General features: G+C 32.6%; 1 protein-coding gene and 1 long non-coding RNA gene across 3 annotated transcripts in view; one reads left to right on the forward strand and one right to left on the reverse strand.

The window, feature by feature from the left end:
- LOC105736661 (uncharacterized) overlaps positions 1 to 14828 on the forward strand; it is a 70899-nt gene extending 56071 nt beyond the window's left edge. Inside the window, exons 3-4 of the long non-coding RNA XR_001112763.3 lie at positions 13885 to 14354; positions 14475 to 14828. This is a non-coding gene — a long non-coding RNA (uncharacterized LOC105736661). The remainder of the gene's footprint in view (positions 1 to 13884; positions 14355 to 14474) is intronic.
- LOC100870882 (multiple PDZ domain protein) overlaps positions 1 to 20316 on the reverse strand; it is a 113146-nt gene that overhangs the window by 48713 nt on the left and 44117 nt on the right. For both annotated transcript variants that reach the window (XM_003697716.4, XM_086903280.1), the window contains 9 exons: positions 20112 to 20254; positions 16251 to 16570; positions 4473 to 4607; positions 3969 to 4127; positions 2388 to 2561; positions 1695 to 1914; positions 1056 to 1357; positions 657 to 881; positions 273 to 446 (listed from right to left, as the gene is read on the reverse strand). In XM_003697716.4, coding sequence (XP_003697764.3) covers positions 273 to 446; positions 657 to 881; positions 1056 to 1357; positions 1695 to 1914; positions 2388 to 2561; positions 3969 to 4127; positions 4473 to 4607; positions 16251 to 16570; positions 20112 to 20254 — 1852 coding nt within the window. The remainder of the gene's footprint in view (positions 1 to 272; positions 447 to 656; positions 882 to 1055; positions 1358 to 1694; positions 1915 to 2387; positions 2562 to 3968; positions 4128 to 4472; positions 4608 to 16250; positions 16571 to 20111; positions 20255 to 20316) is intronic.

Consider the following 20316-nt stretch of genomic DNA (forward strand, 5'->3'; position numbering starts at 1 on the left):
TTATTATTATTAATTAATTATTAATTTATCTTAATAAATATTCATAACTTGTAACGATTACGAATACAGATAACAGATAAAATAGATATGAATAAAATTACGTCCATCATTAAATAATGGATATATTTATTAATTTGTTACGTAAACCGAGGATGAATTTGCAAGTTATTAAATCATCACAATATTCTGCCACAAGTGTTAATCCATCGTGTTAATTGGATTTAAAGGGAAGGCAAGATATTGGACTTTGTTGGATCAAAGTGTCGCATTACCTCGAGCAATTCGTCCCCGGAACGAAGCGTTCCATTTTGTCCTACGGGTCCTTCCGGAAGGATCGATCTTATGTAATGATGCGGTCTCACTTCTTGCCCGTTCTCCACATCCACAGTCCCTTCCAAGCTTATTCCAAGACCACTGCCTTCTGCGAATTTCTTCAATTGCGCCACCTATTTGACACGGAAAAGAAAAATTTCTCTCTTTTTTTTTTATTTTTTATTTTTTTATTATTTATCTTATCTAGGAATCTCTTTACTTCTCTAAATATTATAATTGCCGTGGAAATTAATTTTTCTACAATTTTTTTACAATCGATTTAAATTTTATAAAATCATCGTGAGATGGGTCGTTAAAGTTTCAACAAGTGAAATATTACACACCACAATCTCCGTGTCTGGACCGACGATCTTCTGCCATTTCGCCTTAATGGCGGCACGAATTTGAGGCGTAAGCTCGCTGGATGGATCGCTCAACAAAGCTTCCACATTGGCGGCGTCATCCAATTCCTCCGACCCTCTTTCGCGATCACCATCCTGGAGAATCGCGCTGTCGACAGTTGTATGCGACTCTCCTTCAGGTTCTATTTCAGTAGTAGTTTCTCCATCCTGCAATGGAACATTTTATACGCATTGCCGTTAAGAACATTGTTGTTGTTGTTATACATCGATTATACATAAAATTCTGTACGACATAATACAGTCTTTTTTTTCGTCCATGTTGTATATTTTGTCGTGTATAAAAATATTGATTTTATTAAATACGAATTTTAAAGAAAATACCGCGCTAATCGGGAAGCTTGGCAAACTGGTGATGGATGGAGAGCTCGGTTGAGGTAGTCTCAGTTCACTGGCCGCGATCGCCTGTTGAAGCTGGTCGTACTTTGGTCCACGTAGATATCTCTCCAGACAAAGGACTACCGTTTGCCCTGTACGTCGTAACACCTCCACAGCCTCGTGATTTGAGTAACCCTGTAAAGAATGGCCGTCCACCTCCACTATTCTATCGTTTATTTGGATCTTGTTGCTCAAGTCTGCCGCGCTTCCCTCGCTGATGCTCTTCACGAAAATGCCAGATAACTCTTCTGCAATCAGAATCGAACGCGAAAAGAAATATTATATTTCAAATATTCTGATATTTAAATTTTCAAAAGATTTTTTTATAGATTTATGAATTTCTAAATTTTCAAACTCGTCCATTTTTGAGATTCCAAAAAAAAAAAAAAAAAAAAAAGAAAAGTTTCTTTCATCTCCAAACTTTAACCTTTCTTTCAACTTTCAAATAATTATATTTTCCAATATATAAAGATAATATCCAAATACTCTTTTCTCGTCACCGCCTAATATCTCCAAGATTTTTATTCCCTTCGACCTCGAATTCTCCAGAAATAATTCTTGTTGTCTCTCGCGTGACGGGATTACCTTTCTCGCACACGTATCCAGCGATGGTAATCCCGAGGCCGTAAATGTCTTTCTTAAGCTCGACGGTGAATCGTTCCATTTCTGGCAGTGAGTTAACATCAATGGTGTCCATGGTGAGGACCGGAAGCTCCGGGATCTGCACCGGAACCGTCGGTATCACTGGCATCGCTCCAATTGGCATTGGGTTGCGTACTACGTCCATGATGAGACCTGGCCTTGCCTGAGACCGAATAACCCATCCTTTCGAGATAATAGCTCGGGCATAATAACGAGGAATGATATGCAAATGCGGCAGATACTCGAAGAATCAACAGAGGAATAAAAAAAATAGAACCAGAGGAGAAGGGATTGTGCATTAGTTGATGTGAAGCTTATATAACATTTGTAGTAACATAGATTCTCAAATTAATTTACAGATAATTAGAATAAATAAAACGAATTAACAAGAATTATTGTTAAGAAGTGTTGAAGAGATTTGAATGAATTAAAAGAACCAAGGACATGATAAATTAATCAACTGGAACTTTTATGTCATAATATTTTCAACTAGCTTTTCATTCTTCAACGATATAAAAAAAGATTCAAGCTTATTTTTTGCCTGCAATAATGGATTACACTAACTAATGTCGACCAATGGAAAGGATCGAACAACGTGGAGGAACAATGAAATCTCATAAAGTGCAACCGACTCACGTGCATCTCGACGTCAGATTCCTGGGAGTACATGAAGCCGTTGTCGTACGCGCTGTCGGGCTGCACGTGGCGCATGTTGTACGTCTCCGGCACGCTGTGCACCAGGTGACGATCCAACTCCTCCGGGTCACCCAGAATCTTGGTTGGTACGATCGGAGCGTGGCTGCCGAGTGCCTGAAATTGATGATATTCGATTGGAATCTCTGCCTCGAAATTCGTATCAAGGACGAGGATTTATTCCTATCATCTATATTTATTCTTGTAGTGGCTGATTTGTGGTAAGTTCTGATTATTGAACTGCTTTGGATTTATGTATACAATGATCGAGTAATGTGTAATTGTATATATTTAAGAAAGATATATTTTCAAAGTATAATATAGATTTATATATATATTGATCTTGTGATTATTGGTAAAATATATGTGCACACGTAGCCATATTGGAATAAATAAATAATTGTGATTAGAAGATGTTAGTTTATTTTTGTGGAAAAAATATATCTATCACATATGACAATAAATTTTTAAATAATTTGTATTATTCTAATACTTTTAGTTAGTAATTATTTTTGTGGAAAATTTCATCGTTTATTTAGCATATTTTAAATATGACTGCATGATATATTCCGCTAACAGTCGTGATCAATAATATGTAATTCTATTAGCATACATATTGCATATGTTCGTGCAATATAATGTTTAATGAGTTTCTATTTTAATTCATACCCTTTTTAATGAAAAAAATGAATGAAAATATTAAGATATCGTTAAGAAATTAGTATCATTATGAATCATATCCTCTTTTTATCTTTACACATTAATCAAGCTGCTTTTTAAACTTGTAAAAATTAACATATTTTTTATATCCTTGTCCATTAAGTTAATAGCTGGACCTTTTTCTATTATAAATAAATTTGTTTAAAGTAACGTCGTAAATAAGTTGTATTATAAAAAATGGATAAAAACGACATAGCTGCTACGAAAATGAGAAAAGTCGAAGAGTTAAAATGCTTTATATAATGCCTTCCAGAACTACGAAACGATCAATTATGACAGTATTTACCGTGCAAACAGACCGATCCAATGATTTAATGAAAACGCCCCGCTGCCATTTAATTAATGAGAATTCCGATCGAACCATTTCATTAGACTTTTTAGAAAAAAAAAAATCCAAGAACTTTACTTAAAGAAAAGTAATTTTAACAAAAGAAAAATAAAGAAATATCCCCAACAACGCGATTTTTTTCTATAGAATTTTAAACATTCAAAGTATCAATCTTTCAGTTTCTCAAACTTCTAAAATAAATTTCATTACAATTTTTACGATTCCAAAATTATCCCCGAGAATCTTCAAATCTTCCAATTTCCAGATAGAAAATTATCTTAAAATTCCAAAATTCTTCTTTGAACTTCTACAATCTCAAATTTCCTAAATATCTTTAATTTCAAATTCCAAATTTTTACCAAATTTCGCAATCTCTCGATTTTCAAACATATATTCAAACTTTCCATTATATAATGTAATGTTTGGAACATTAAAAAGATTAAGGGGGAAAAAAAAAAAATATTGATCAGAAATACCTGGTAATCCGGCGAGGTTGGTTCCACAGGTCGCGCGACAACGAGACGCACGTGCGTGCCGGATTGTCGCAGGACTGCCGCAACCTGTTCACTTCCCATTCCCCGCAAATTGACATCGCCGATTTGCAATATATGGTCCCCGCTCTGCAACCGATTATCCTGAAATTCGTATCGAGAACGAGCCGTGTTTAATTCCCCGATCGATCACCATTAAATATTCCTGCGTCGTTTAATTTATGTAGTTATATTTCTGTTTTTTTTTTTTTTTTGATGGAATTTTATTTCGAGATTAATGCCCTTTGATTGCTAAAATATAATTCGATTTATAATTTTATCGAACGTCATATACTGAAACTTTTTTCAGGGAGGAAAAGATGAATTTTGATTATATGAAAGAAAGGAAATCTAGAAAATGTTTAATCGAAGCGATTAAAGTATTTATATTTATAAAGTATTTGTGTTGTGTTTGACGATTTTGTATCATTTTTGTCAATATTTACTTACTCGATCGGCGACACCTCCTGGAAGGATTGTCTTGACGACAACACCGCTGCTTCGTCCACCCACGATTCCGAATCCAAGACCGCTACCATCATTGATCAGATTTATTACCTCAACTTGTGCCCATTCCGTGTTCAGCTACAACACAGTACCAACACATAAATTCAATATGACGTGTCTGGTCGATCCGCCATTTATCATCGAGCTTATCTTATCCCTTAGTTAACAAAGAAATCAGTCAGAAATTATGGAGAGAAATAGAATAGGATAGAAACTTCAAATATATATGAAATAAAATTTGAAAATATTGTAAAATTTCAATTTCAAATTGGAAATCTAGATTTTTCTATTTACTGTTTGATAGAAATACTAGAAATTACCAGAACTAGGAATTTCAACTAATTTGGGTTAGGTTTTGTTCTGGTCCCTATTTAAAAATAGGGATCACTAGAAACTAGGAATCATGAAACACGATATTTATAATCATTTAAAATCTAAAAATTGTGGAATTTTTAATTTCTGAAGTTTTAAGGTTGCCTGATTTAAAATTCAAAGTATAAAGTTTGAATTTTGAACTACATAAATGGAAAACAGAGATTACAAGTTACGTATATTCCCATCTTCCAACTGGGAAATTCTAATTCGAAATTTCGATAAACTAGCAACTAAGAATATACAATTTCGAATCTATAATTTCGAACTTGGAACGTCCAATCTCTAATTTGAAATCTACAATTTAACTCTTGGAATTCAAACTAGGGAAACTTCAAACTTGTAGAACTTGAAATTACAAATTTCAATCTTTGAATTTTCAGACTCATTTCATTATAATATTAATACATAAAATTTATTAAAATATTAATCAATGATATATATTCGTTATTATTTTTATTCATATTAGTTTCATTAAAATGAAACAACGAATAAATTGTAAAAATAATATTTCATAAACGATCATTTAATATGTACAAAATCACATTGTTTCATTCTACAATAATTTTGTCGCATTCACTGGCAATTTTAAAATGAATCAGGCGTCGAGGTTTCCAAAGTTCGAATAAAAAGAGCGCGCTATGCGTAATTGTTGAATCGTGGTAATTGAAACAAAATAAAGAGCGACTCTTTTAATACGATATATTTGTGTCGAGGTTTTTTCAATGTAAAAGCTATATTAAAACGATTCACGTGATATTCAATGCGTTTAAACGTTTCCAATAATGGAGAAAAATTTTCCAAAACAATTTAAAATAAATTGTTAAATCAAGAACTTTTTATGTAAAATTTGAAATTTTTAATAAAAAATTCTCGTTTTAAATAATTAAAAAAAAATTATTAACATAAAAACGCTATCCAAGTTTTCGTTTCGAAAATTTGTATAATTTTTAAATTTTAATCTAGAAATTATTCTAAAGATAATAATATTAGGAATTTTTGTGAAATATGAAAAAATGAGAATCCTCAATTTTATAATTTCCATTTTTTTTTTTATTAAAATTACTCTATTCGTCGTTTAAAAGATTCTTCTTCGTTAGAAAACTGTTATAGATACCGGAAGAACTAAAATAATTAGCCTCGCGAGGGTCGACAAAAAACTCGCGCTACATTTTCTCTTTTTCAATTTCATTGCCTCGGGTATGTACATTGCCTCTCCTGTCAGATAACAAGATGTGTTAAAATTGCAAAGAAAAAAGAAAAAAAGAAGAAGAAGAAGAAGCTTGATGTACTGTCGTTGCTTCAAGCCATCCTGAAACCTTTTATCGATTCACAACATTTATTATATGTATATATGAAGTAAATATTTTTTAAAAAGAAGTGAAAAGAAAGAGAAAAAGATGAGAAATAGTGTTACATTGTATTATATAATATTACAATTCGTTCAGAAAAAATAAGTATTCTATAAATTCTATTTCCTCAGACATCATTTTTTTCTTTATTTCTACATTTGTTTATTGTATTGTATTGTAAGTTGTATTTCAGAAATTAGAAAAGATAAAATTGTTGAAGATTATAATAGCGACATGAGAAAAATTTATTCTTTTAAACAAAGAAATATCATAGCAGGTAAATAGATAGAAATAAATGAATTTTTTTAAATGAATATAATAAATTAAATATATTTTATATATTCATTTAATTTATCTAAAGGATAATATTTGAAGAATATTTTTTTAGATATACTGATTCATAAAAATATATATGAATTATATTTTTTTTTTATTATTATTATTCTTTTTGTCATACTTTCCTTATTATTTCACGTTTTGAAGTTAATCCACAAAATAGATAATATTTATAAACGTATTCTGACTCGTGTTTCCGACAAACAAAATTTAAATTCTCCCAAGAAAGCGTGTAAATATCGCAATTAACGTGATGAAATTTTCTAATTATCGTTTGAGCTAGGAACGAGGTAAGATGGAAGAAGATCACAAGAACGAGGGATATGGGTCAATAGTTCTCGTTACAAGGAAAAATATACAACGAAAAACAAGAAAATACGAAAGAACGGAGAAAAAAAAAAAATTCTAAGGAAAAATTCGCATTGTGTCTTTTTGTGAATGGGAAGAATTAGAAAGATATTTTTCGCTAAGATGGTATACCATGATCTCCCTGTCGAAAATAAGAAAAATAAAGGGAAAAATCACCATAAAAAATAATTTTTTTCTCTTGAAAAGAAAGAAACTTTTGAATATTTTTTTTACAAAATAAAATAATTAAATATTCTTGATGCAATTTCAAGTGTTTCTTACGAAAAGGAAAATTTATGAAAAATTTGTGAATTACACGTAAATATATTTTTTCCTTTTTTTTTTTTATCTTTTACGTCTTAATAACTTTACATACAAATCTCATATAAAAATCCAACGTCTCCACATTGTTATATTACAATTACACGTCAGAATTCAATTTTCAACCTTTCTCTACTTTCATTAAGAAAGAAAGAGAAATACTACCCAAAGCAGAGCCTCCTTACTTTCGTTTAACTTTCTCGAAGGAGCAGCCCCTATTAATCAATTTAAAGAAAGAAAGAAAGCTCGTTTCGTACTATTTTAACAGTCATATTTCACCAACAGGAAGCAATTGCTCAGAACCTTAAATTTTTATCGACTCTTCTAGTCGTAACGAACGAATTATTGACGAACAATTTAGAAATGATTTCAATTGCACAGGAATTCTTATCAAGTCGACAATTGCAACTCAACGCAACTCGACTTCTGTCACGAGAAGCGCTTTTAAAGTTTCGATAAATCGTTCGTTCTCTCGAGGAAGTATTTTTTTTTTCCTCTTTCTTTTTCTTCCTCTCTTCTTTTCTTCTTCTTTTTCTGTTCTACACGGAGTTCTGGACGGTTCTTCTCCTGAAGTCTTGATCGACTTTATCAAAGTGAGTTAAACGCCGAGTAATATAGCCAAGACGGCAAATAGGAAACTGTGCTGATAATAAAATTTCTTTCGAAACGATGTTGTACTTTCCTTTATCGTGGAACTTTTAAAGCAGGAGAAATCGATGAGAGGGGATGGTTGGCAGATATTATTTGAAATATTTGCGAATACGCTGGTGGAATGAAATAGAAATTGAACGAGAAGCGGGGAGGGCTTTGTGACAAGGATCGAGATTCTTTTGCTTTTGTTCTATCGTACCAAGTTTCCCAGAATTTGAATCTGAGGAGCTTGTCAAAGAAATTTTTCAACTCTCATATCTCGCATTTGATATTGAATATTTTATTCCCGAGCTTAGTACTTCTCTACTCTTACCTTGGAGATTGCTTTCTCTCAAACTTCGTAAATCGTGTTCTTCGATGTTTTTCAAATTCCAACATTAATCTTCGTTATTTTCAATACTTTTTAACTTTGCCAAGTAATTCCAAAGATCTTTTTCATCGATAATATATAACTCGAGGAATAATGTCGAAAGTTTTCATTGAAATCATTAATATTTTTCGTTGCACTGCATGAGAAATTATATAATAAATACCAAACGAAGTTAACATCGAATTGAAGTGTTGATTACTTGCGAAATTGTTCGAAGGAATCGATAACTTCTGGTTTAAATTGCAATGCTATTTATCATTTTGTATTCTCGAAATATTTGATAAGCTGCATTCTACAATTTTAAATATCGACCAGCAGAACCAATTACGCCATTAAATCTACGCGTTTATTAAAAATATTGCACAATATTGTGGATTCATCAGTAAGATCAGATTAAATTTTTCCATAAAATTCTCAGATATTGACCGTCTCGTTCCAAATTAGCTCCAATTCCACGACATCTAATGGCGAAATTAATACCAGCGAAAAAAATTTTAAACGTTTAACCAAAATCATCGAAAACCGAAACCAGAGCCATCTCGATTAACCGCATTCAACTTGGCCAATAATCGAACGTGATTCCAACCATTTTGTGAAAGTGGGGAGAAAATGGAAACGCCTATACCTATTCACAGATACCGACAAAAACGATTTTCAAACACGTGTATAGACACGATTGAACGCGATTAAAATTGATGACGGCCTCGTTAATATTCAAAAATGGCGTTCGAATCGTTCGTGAAATTGTAATGGCCGTGATATTTCGGTGACCGAAGAGGAAATGTTTTAACAACGAGCATCGAAATGGTCCCTGGGGGTGGAATTGCTCTTTGGTGTCCACGATTTCTTATTCGACTTTCAATCGTTGCAAAGAGAGAGAAATTTTTCAGTGAGATTATATTGCTGTTGAGAACCAATGTGTTAGCAGACTTAATGATTAAAGATTTACTATATTGAAACACCAGGTGGCTCTGATGTGATTTTCCCTTACAGATTGTTTATGCTCTGTCTTTTTGGACATGTATCACCATTTATCTCTAATATTCCTTTTTCTTTTTCATTTTGTTATATTGCGTTATATTGTTCCCTATGCATTTCAATGAATAAAGTTATCGGTGAATGGAGTGATTTCACTGAGTCAGATATAGATAAGATTTTTTTATTTTTCATTAATTGTTTTTTTCTCTCCCTCTATCTTTATTGCCATTGCAAAATTGAGGAATTTGAGAGAGATTGATTTCTTGTTTTTGAGAGAAAGAGGGATGATTTTGAAATGATTCTTAAAAATAACTTCAAAATTCTAATATTCTAAAGATCGAGATCTATAATTCTATGATAATAAAATTGTAAAATCTAAAATTTTGAAATAAATTATAATATTATTTGGAAAAGTATCACGCGGAAATTATTTTGATGTAATAATGTATAATTCAGAGAAATTACGTGTGTTCAAGGTTTCATTTGAGAGAGCAGCATTTCCATGTGTTGCAACTTAATAGTTAATTCCGACATCGGTGGCCACTGGCGGCCTTTGCGTTGATATTGCTACTTGGAATGGTGGCCATCAAGGTATTAATAAATAAACGGTAATACTAAGTTCAAGTTAAATTAGAAAGATGAATATAACTATATTTGGGATGAAAATTGAATAAAATAAAAATTGAAAATAAAAAAGGATTATCACGAAATTTAATTCTTAATTGTGTTAATTTTCAAAATTTAATTTCACGTATAGTATTTGAATTGTTTTAATGTACAATTCATGTCGCAAAATAATTTTTTATGCAGGAAAATATACTCTAGAGATGTGACTTTACTACTAGTTTCTGTACGTCGACCTACTTTTTTGGAGAGAGAGAGAAAAAAAAAAGAAGAAAAAATATATACGAGAAGTTAACAATTACTTTCTTTCGTGTTTCTATCTTTATTCAAAAAAGAAGAAAAAAAAAAAAACAATTATAGAAGCGCCCTAGTTTCTGGGAAAATGTTCGATTTTCTTTCGTTGGCACAATTGATTTTTTACAATTTACAATTATAAAAATTAGATAAAATTATAACGCAAATTTTTACTCCATAATTTTTTTTTAATAACGATTATTGATAACAACATTTAAAAAAAAAGATTTGTTTAAAAGATTCTCGACATGACAAACAAACAGTTTGATAGTAGTTTAAAGGAAGCCACAAACGTGCTGTGTCCTTAGGGAGAAGTTTCAGACTTTGTAACATATTCTGTGCCAAGCCACTGAACCAATTTCAATTAAATTTAAACTCGCTAATAATACTAGGTCAAGACTAGACTAAAAACTATTTTTTATAAATCACTTGAAAAAAAAGAAATTAAATTTAATTAATTCGAATTTATAAATAATTAAAGATAATTTTCTTCTTCTCGTTTCCATTATATATATATATATATACTTTTTTTATACTGATTAAGATTATCCAAGATCCTCTCTCGTAGGAACATATTGACAAGAGTCGAGGATTAAAGAAAGTTGGATTGCATCCGCTTTTTTCAATTACCATCGAACGTCAAGTAAGCAGCTTAGAAATTCGACGCGATTTCGCTCGGTCGATAATTGAATCCCAACTTATCGGTTGGAAAAGCAACTTTTCGCCGAGTTTGCACAACTCTCTTTCACCTTAAGGTAGCTTATCAACAAGGCAAACTACAGGAGCTCCGTTTCATTCGTTCTCTCCTTCCTTTTTTTCTTTTTTCCAATTTGAAATAAACTTCATCCTTGCATCCCACTTTTCTTGCTGTTTCCTTTGTATAGCATGAATATGTATTAATAATTTCAAAACAAGAATCGTTAATACGATTTTGCGAGGAAACTTTTATACTGGAAGTTTCAGATGCTGAGCATTTCTTTTGTGCAATTCGAATCGAGTTGGATAATTAAAGACACAGATGAATGATGTAAAGCAAGATTATTAAATACTTTGATATTCCGTTCCGTTCCAGAATTCTTGAATATTGTAAAGTTTTATTTATTTTTATTTGCTGTGTTACTTTATTTTAAACAATATATCTTGTATGCAAACGTGTATATAATTTAATTTGATAGCGATAATACATATGAAATATAAATTGTCAATGTTATTTTTAACAAATGCGAATCGTGAGAAAAACTTTTTCGTACATATATAGTTATATTTATTTTAAATAAGATTAAAATAAAATCAAGATTAGCCATTCATTTTTTTAAAGACACGTAATTGCTTCGAGTCAACAAATAAATTCGCGAAAAATAAAACGCAAGAAAAAGTAAAATTTATATGTAAAATAAGAATTTCTTCGAAGAATTATTAAAGTTAAAAATTGTTTTAGAAACTAACTTCTGCCTCGTTAATGTCCGTTTCGCTTAATTAAATCACTCTGCTCTTCAGCTTAAATATTTGAAATTTCAGTCGGGTCCTAATTACGCTGAAAACAAAGCCAAGACGTGTAAATAAGACGCGTAACGAGACAATCTATCGTAATTAGCAACCATCTTCCTCGTGTCGACGCGACAAAAACGTCGAGCCACATGCATGAAATGCTTCCCTCCTTCTCATACTTGCACTCTATTAAATTAGGATTCCGGTTTCTTCTTTCAACAATTTTTAGAAACCTCTGAAGAACTGGCTTCATCCTATGCTTCCAATTTAAGCTCCTCCTTCCAGTTTGAAACTTAGACCTGTCGTTTCTGTTTATCGAAGAATCCATGTGAAATCTTTTCCAGATTTCCACGCTAATAATACACAACAGCGTCACGAAATAAAATAAATTGTTCGTCGAATGAACAAATTAATAATATCAAACCAAGTTCTTCACGATAAACATTCAATTCCATAACACCATGTTACAATGTTCAATTCACAAACAAGGCTTCGAATACCCAGCCAGCTGAAGAAATCCTACAAGATCCGCTAAAATCTAAGTTCCTCGATCAGGACAAGGAATAAAGGAGAGGAATAAAGAAGAAAGGAGAGGAGAAATTCCGCGAAGAAAAGGTATTATTTCGTTGCTTTCGAAATGAGGCCAATTGCAGGAGGCGGATCGATCTCTGGTTTTATCGCGACACCGGGTATCTTTCCTCGATCGTTCGGAAGGGCGGCACAAAGGAAAGAAGGGGAGAAAGGGGGGCGACGCCTCACTCGAGAGGTCGACAAGTCGAGGATACACGGATGCGGACACATCGCGTGCATCCGGCGGATCTTCTCGCGCTATTGAGACGAGAATATCGTTAACCTTGCGAGGGAGGGGTTGGAAAGGGGCGGAGGGTTGGTGGCCGCCTTTCTTCACATCCTCGAGCATTCTCGTCCCGTGTAAATATTGCAATTTTTTTCTTCCTTTTGTCACGCGTCTTTTTTCGATAAGGCGAACGAGGAAGAGAAAGGTGGTTGAATTAGGTTAGGAGGAGAAAGAAGGAGAGATAGAATAGCCTTTTGACAGAAATCCGGTGGAAGGATGAAGGGACGATGAGAAAAGTTATGGATACGTGTTTGGAAAGGAGGAGATGGAAGGGAGATTATTGAGAGAGAGTGATTTGAGAATTGTAGGCTCTCGAAACTTTGCCTCTTGGATCGTTGCTTTTCGATGGAAATTTAATGGAACGCGATACGGCGAATTATGGGCTATTGTTTTCGAAAAGGATTATATTATATAAGTTGGAACATGATGAAGAAACGATGCATTGAATTATAATTCAGGGAAGGGGATCAAGTGTTTTTGGTGCTTGGATTTGGAAATTTATTATGCATACATATATGTTTCAGAGAGTAAAAAGTAATGGAGGCTAAGAACGTTCGTAATAAAAATTAGTTAATGAAAAATATTTTGTTTATCGTAATATTAATGGCTGTAATCGATTTAAACCATAACTGGAAGAAGGTCACGGGATAAAAAAAAAAATGGTCGGGGGTAAAAAGGGGAGAAAATAGAAGGTCTTGAGAGACCGATTCTCCTGGAAGATAGATCTCTTCGAGCATGAAGAAAAAGCTTGGTAAAATAACACGCACCCATTTCTGAACGAATGTCTTCCATCATTTTGGAATGTGCATTATCATATTTCTCGTGTCAGATAGAAGCAGTGCCTTTTGCTCTTAGCAAATTATAGGGATTTCTTTTTCCCATCTCCTTCCGTTCAATTTATCTCTATTAAGAAAAATATTCGCCGTTCATTCTTATTAGTGATACTTTTCTTTCACGGCGAACATTTTTCTTCGCGTTAAAGGGATAATTTACAGCATCGTCTGACAGACGATGTTTTATCTACAGATAATTAGGCTAATATAAATGCAAATAATAAATAAATAAGAAATGGCGATAATAATAATACTGAATGATCACTAAAAACCATTAAGCAATTAATAAATAATTAGATTGTAGATTTTTATCTATCAGCTAAAACGTATTCAAATAATATATTAAAAAAAAAAAAAAACATAATAACCATATAAAAAACCATGTCCTTTAAATCCTTTTTTGTTTCAATTCGATATCTCAATCGGTTGCCGAGATATAAGAGCTCAAAGTGTTCATAGCAGAAGATTATGAATAGCATATTTTCCTGGAAATTCTTCGTTCTTTCAGCAATCGTGTATTATATTTTTCCAGGGATCGCGTCTGTCTGCAGTTTGGGACATGTTAGTGAGACAAGGTAAAAGCGAGAGGCGAGAATAAGGATGACAAGGATGGAGATGGTAAACGATTAAAAAATTAGTCTTTCCTTTACACGACGATATCTCGGAAGTCGGAAGTCGTATCGAGATAAGTAAAAGAACGTTTCAAAGGAGAAGGTTTTGCGCTTCTAATGGCCTTTTATTCGTTGACCGGAAGTCATTATCCTCGGAGTTATAGCGGCTCAAAGTTTTCCTAATTTTAATCGAGTTTAATCGGGTTTAAAAATTATCTTTTCTTTACAGGACGATATCTCGGAAACCGGAAGTCGTATCGAGATAAATCAAAAAGCACTTTAAAGGAGAAGATTTCACGCTTCTAATGGGATTTCATTCGTTGACCGGAAGTTACTATCCTCGGACTTACGGCGGTGCAAAGTTATTCTAATTTTAATACGCTTTTAATAGGTAACGCTTTGTTTAAGAATATTTTAGTTAATTTTTTAACGTCGAAAAAAAAATATAATAATAAATAAATTCTTATTAAACGTATAAACGTGGAATTTCTTCTAACAATATCTTCGACAGATTTCTGCATATTCAAATTGAATTCCAAAATATCTGTTCCACTGAGAATGGGATTGGAAACTTCCAAAGTGGCTTGTTTTCATGGAAATCTTCAGCTATTCAGTAATATCGGTTTGGGAGAACAACATGATTATGCAGATACATGACAAACATAGTGAGAAGCATTCTCATCGTAATGCTATTACACGATTATCAGGTATCCACCAATGCTAATCAAGGCATCTGTTTCGATCGCTACACCTCATTCTACTACTGTTCTCAGAATGCAAATAAGTACATTCAGACATGCGATACAATGTATAAAGGCGCCTTTGTACACGTACAATTTGAAAATTAAAATTATTTACTGAATTATTTCCCTTATTCTTGTTCGTCTAAATTGTTAAATCTAAATTATTAAAAATTAGAATTTAGAAGAAAAAAATTTAGAAAATAAAAGAGAAGAATTAATAAAATTTTAACAAACAATATTTTCCTTTTTCTCGAACGAAAATATTGATATAATATAAAATTAACAGCTAAAGGGGAAGAAGTAATTATGCATTTTTTTTTTTTCTAAAAACAACTCGAATGACGCAATTAACTGGAACACCCTACCTGGAACGTTCTGCCGCTTCCGGTAAACGAGAATCGATGTAACGAGCAAGACGCAATCTCAATGTAATTTACATTATTCATCGATATCGTTACAAATGAATCTCGTCGCATGTCGAAATAAATATTGATCCATTCCAATCTAATTTTCATAATAATGTTGTTCTTTTATTCATGCGACAACATTTCCATGTCATTATATGATTTTTCATTTCAATAAAATTTTCATTTTATTATCCGTTATATTACTTTTTTTTTTTTTTTTATCTTAAATTGATTTGTTATCATATTATTCTAAGGCTCACAATTTTTAAACGATATCCAAGAGCTCGATAATATTTATTAAAAATTTCAACATTTTCTGATAATCCAAATTTACCTATATTTCAAAATACGTTTTTCTTCCTATTTTGTACAAAAGGAACAAAGACGATCCAACTAACTAAATTCTTGCATTACAAGCCTCCCTCTTCCAAGGTAAAAGAAGACAAAATTCCTATTATGCTGCGTGAAAGTATTTCTTCCAAGACGAATGATTTTAATAGCGAGCAACCGTTTCCACCAATCCTCCCTGCATTCTCTGCAAAATGTAGAAACTTGCACACGCCATTAATAATTCCGGGTACGCGCAATTCCCCTCATCGTACGGCCAGTTCCACGTAATCGATTGCAAATTGCTCGTGAGCGAGTTTAACGATCGACTAAATCTTCCAGCGTGTGATAACTGATACCACGATAATACCCTTGGTTGCCATTCCCATAGGGTGGACGGGAATCGAAACGATAGCAATAGGGAAGCAACGATGGTAGTGATATTAGTAAGAGTAATAGCGAAGTTATTAGTAAGCCAGGGATAGTGATGATGGTGGTTGAAACGAGGAGCAAAATGGAGGGGTAAAACTATTCTACTTGTAATAATATTGAAATTGTTTGTTCGAACAAATTTTTCTGGACGAATCTTTAAATATGATTTTTTCTAAACGAAAGATTCGCTTAATTTTTAAAAGCCATGAATGCTGTTTTGCTAAATTCTATACATCTTTACCCTTTTATCAATTTACACGAGTATCATGAGTATCGTCTCGATTTCAAATAATTCAAAAATTATTTTTAACGATCGATTACTCGGTTGTCGAATCATTCGATACTCGAAAAGGAGAGAGAGAAATGAGAGAGACTCACCACCATGTCAGAGCCACTCTTGGAGGCGTCGCTGACGGCGGAGGGGCTCCTTTCGACAACGAGGCCTCCGGGTACCGGGGTCGAGGTCGGCGGTGTCGGTGTCGGCGTTGCCGCCGAGGCGGTGCTCGCCGGTTGGCTGGACTTGGGGGTCGGTGCCGGTGTGACGACGGACGACGTGGACACCGATTGATCCTTGTCGGAGCTGGCCTGGTTCGTTGCCCCGCCGACAACGCCGCTGATGATGGACACACCTGCTCCCGCGGCCGCTGTCGAACTCGATGCTCCGGACAACTCATCCGTCGGCAAAGAACTCCCAACGTCTTCTCGTTGAAAATAAGAAGAAGAAGATCGATCGATAAGCTGAATCGTAACATTTTTCTTTAACGAAATTCGTCGTTTTTAATTATCGTTGCATAAGAATTGTGAAGGAGGAAATTTTGGAGGAGAGGAGGGATTGTGAAAATATTTCTAAATTTTTATAATTTTAAGGATTTTGAAAAATAACAATTTCGAGATGGAGATGTGTCCGTTGTTGGAAATTAAGAGAAGGAAAAAATGGACAAAGGTTTAATTCGAATTGTTAAATCTTTGTCTCATTTTCTGGTGAAAGCAATTTGTGTCAGTTAAAGTGATAAGAAGGATATACGTGTGATTTCATGAGATTTTCTAATGGAAGGGGTTGGAAGAATCTTTGGGCAACAGGTAATAGGTGCTCGAGGATACGAGAAAAGGTGGAAAAGAGTTTGAAAAAAAAGTTTCAGAAGAGTTTTGTAATTTTTTTCCGCAAGCTAACTTTCCCGGCGAAAAATTACCCGGAAGATTGCCCGATGATAATAAAGGGAACGTGATTTCGATTCGAAGCTTCCCTCCACCAAGTGCAGGGACGCGAAGGAAACGAGTGGTGGACGAGTTGGAAGAACTTTGTAAATTTTCTTCGCAATAATTTAAGGATTGGAAACTTTAAATAACTGATTAACGTTCGTTAAAAGGAATAAGAATTGCGATGGAATTAAACTCGAATTATCCAACGCGGGAGGAAATGGCGGATTATATTTAAAAAGCAAGAAACTTTCGTGATTTCACTTATCACTTTTCTTCCGTTTTTTAATTTCTAAATTATCTTTTTATTTTTACAAAGAATTTTTTCGATTTTGACGTATTTCCATGAATAATGAATAATTAATACGACAAATATTTCAATGAGTAGAATAATAGTAGTAAAAATATCGAACAAGAAATTTCTATTTGATGTATCTTTTTTTTAAAATAACTAAAAAAAAAAAAAAAAAGCAAGGTTTATTTTGCATATGAAAAAACATCCATCAAAATAAATCAAAAGCACCATTAACACTTGAATTAAGGAATCCAATCCGATAACGAGTCGGACGAAATGGAAACTATTACCAGAAAAAACGAACAAACATTCGTTTCTCTATAACACGTTCCATTCTTTTACATGCTCTATTCGATATTCGTTCCAATCGAGAATGAATTAACAAATAACAAAAATTGACTCTCTTTTATTTATTCTCTCCTCCAGACTGATTGCAACATGAGAAAAGAAACAAAGAAAGAGAGGGGGAAAAAAAAGGAAAACAGAAGAGCAAACAAGAAGTTTTTGAAACGAGGAAGAAAAAGGAAACAAAGTCGCGGAAAGTTGGTTGATTTCTTCTTTCTTTTCCAAGTTTTTTTTTTTTTTTCTTTTTTTTGTACATCCACGGTTGAGTGAAAAATTTCAAACGAACCTCGGATAAACTAAAAGCGAAGAGCAAAGTAAATTAATGGCATAAAATGGCTTAATTAATTGAAACCACAAGCCAGAAATGAACCATATATTTTCGAATTAATCGATCAGTCTTGTTTGTATTTCCTCTTCGATTTTATATCTATCTTTCGTAGCTGTTTGTTCCATTACTGGTACACCACGATTATCCCTCGATAATGGAGAGGGACGAACAAAATTTTCCTCTCGATTTTATCTATTTTTCTATCGATTTATTAGATTGGTTAAAATTGATTGCAAAAGAAAAGGGGGAGAACGAAAAATCTTTAATCGAATTGAAAAGGTAGAAATTTTAATCAATTTTATTCTTTGCTTAATAACTATTGATTCATTTAAATTAAAACGTTATACAAACAAACAAGACCGATCGATTTATATATTTTAATTCGATGAATCGATTAATCCTATTTGTTTTTTTCTCTCTCTCTCTCTTTCTCGATTTATTATATGGTTGATATAATTTATTTGAAAAAAAAAAAATGGAGAGAAAATATGATTGTATGTTTCCTTAATTTGATCCAACTTTCTATTAAATTTTATTTAATTAATGTGTACAATAATCATAATTTTGCAACGCGTTAATAATTTTAATACTACTCCCATCAATCGTAATCTGTCACGATTAATTTCATTGAAAAAAAGAAAGAAATCATAAATTTTAACCAAATTGAAATACAATAACTATTAAAATAATCTATCATTCCGTCAATTTATTTAATTGCAATTTTAATAAATTTTGATAAAACTTTATTGAACTTTAATAACTTTAATATAAAAAAAAGAAGAAGAAGAAGAAGAAAAGAGTAGAATTATAAGAGGAAAGGTTTTAAAACTTTTAATCGAATTAAAATGCGATTAATTATTTAATGACATCGAGGCCACATCCTCCATCACACTCCATTTTGTTGTTTACACATAAAAATTTGCAATTCGCCTTCATACACATCACGGTTAATCTAATTTACTGTCAGGTGCGCGTGTCGTTTCTCCATCGCCTAGTTATTCGAAACTTCTACGTACTCTGGAGGCCTGGCTTGATACTTTGGACACCGTGTATCATGTTCGAAATTTAATGGCTAATTAAATTACCATCGTTTGCCGTTACTAATTTAACATTAATCAAGAAAACAATGAAGCGAACGAACACAAGTCGAGTTACGACAGTTTGTGTAACGTTTAGAATTGACAGATGTTTGAAAGAAAGATTACAGTGGAAGGGAGGGAGAGATAAGCGAGATTTAATTGTAAATTAATCAAATGAATAGTGACAGATGTTTCAAAGAATAGAAGAGCAATAATTAAACAGATTGTAGAATAATAGAATCAATAGATAAAAGTTGTATTGGATAATAACAGATAAAGATTTTTAATTGTAAATTGAATAATCGATAGATGTTGACAGATGTTTCGAAGAATTGTGAATAGTATGGAAGAAGAAAGTAAAAACTGAAGTGATGGAAAGTTGTATTAGATCGAATAGATTGGCAATGATAGATGTTTCGAAGAATGTGCAGTAGTATAGGTAGAAGATAAACGAGACTCGATATATTAAGAATAGTTTTATAGTTTTATAGTTTAGTGGTAAATTGAAATATACATTCAAAGTTATACATTTTGACTAATTGATAGGGTTAATAGTTTTTTAGAGGGAAAAAATAGTCTAAAGTCTAAAGGGATTTTATATTTTTTGAAATAATCTCAATTTTTTGAAATATATTACATCTTTGTGAAAATCTGGGCAAAATATTTTATGCTAAGTTTCGATTTTTTAACGAACGAAGAATTTGATGGAAATTTTTGAGGGGAAAATGATTATTCATGCAAAAATTCTGCATGAGAAAATTTTGACGAACGGTACATCTCAAAATATCGATATTACAATTTTTTTTTTTTTTTTACAATTCAAATTTGTAAAATAAAATTTTATTCAAAATTTCAGAAAAGGAAATTTCCATTTTTTGTAAAAAAAAAAAAAAAAAACGAGCTGTGCATACTGCAGACTTGGCGATAAAAAAAATTAGATTGGAGGATAAGATCGAAAAAGGCCAATGAGGAATAAAAAGTTGAATTCAAATTACCTTGAGTGCTTCTTGCTACGACCAACTCAACCAGACCACGTGCCTTCTGGAGGATCGAGATTGCCTGCTCATGAGAGATATTCGAATCTAGTGGTTGTCCATCTATCGCCAATATCTGATCTCCCTCTACCAATCGGCCATCGCTGAAACAGAACAATTTTAAATTGTCAGTAAAATACACGATTTTTTTTGTTTATTGTAAATT

This window comes from Apis florea, unplaced genomic scaffold (genome assembly GCF_048593485.1).
Source record: "Apis florea isolate Af1SG1 unplaced genomic scaffold, ASM4859348v1 contig_1615_pilon, whole genome shotgun sequence".
In the NCBI taxonomy this organism is placed as follows: Eukaryota; Metazoa; Arthropoda; class Insecta; order Hymenoptera; family Apidae; genus Apis; species Apis florea.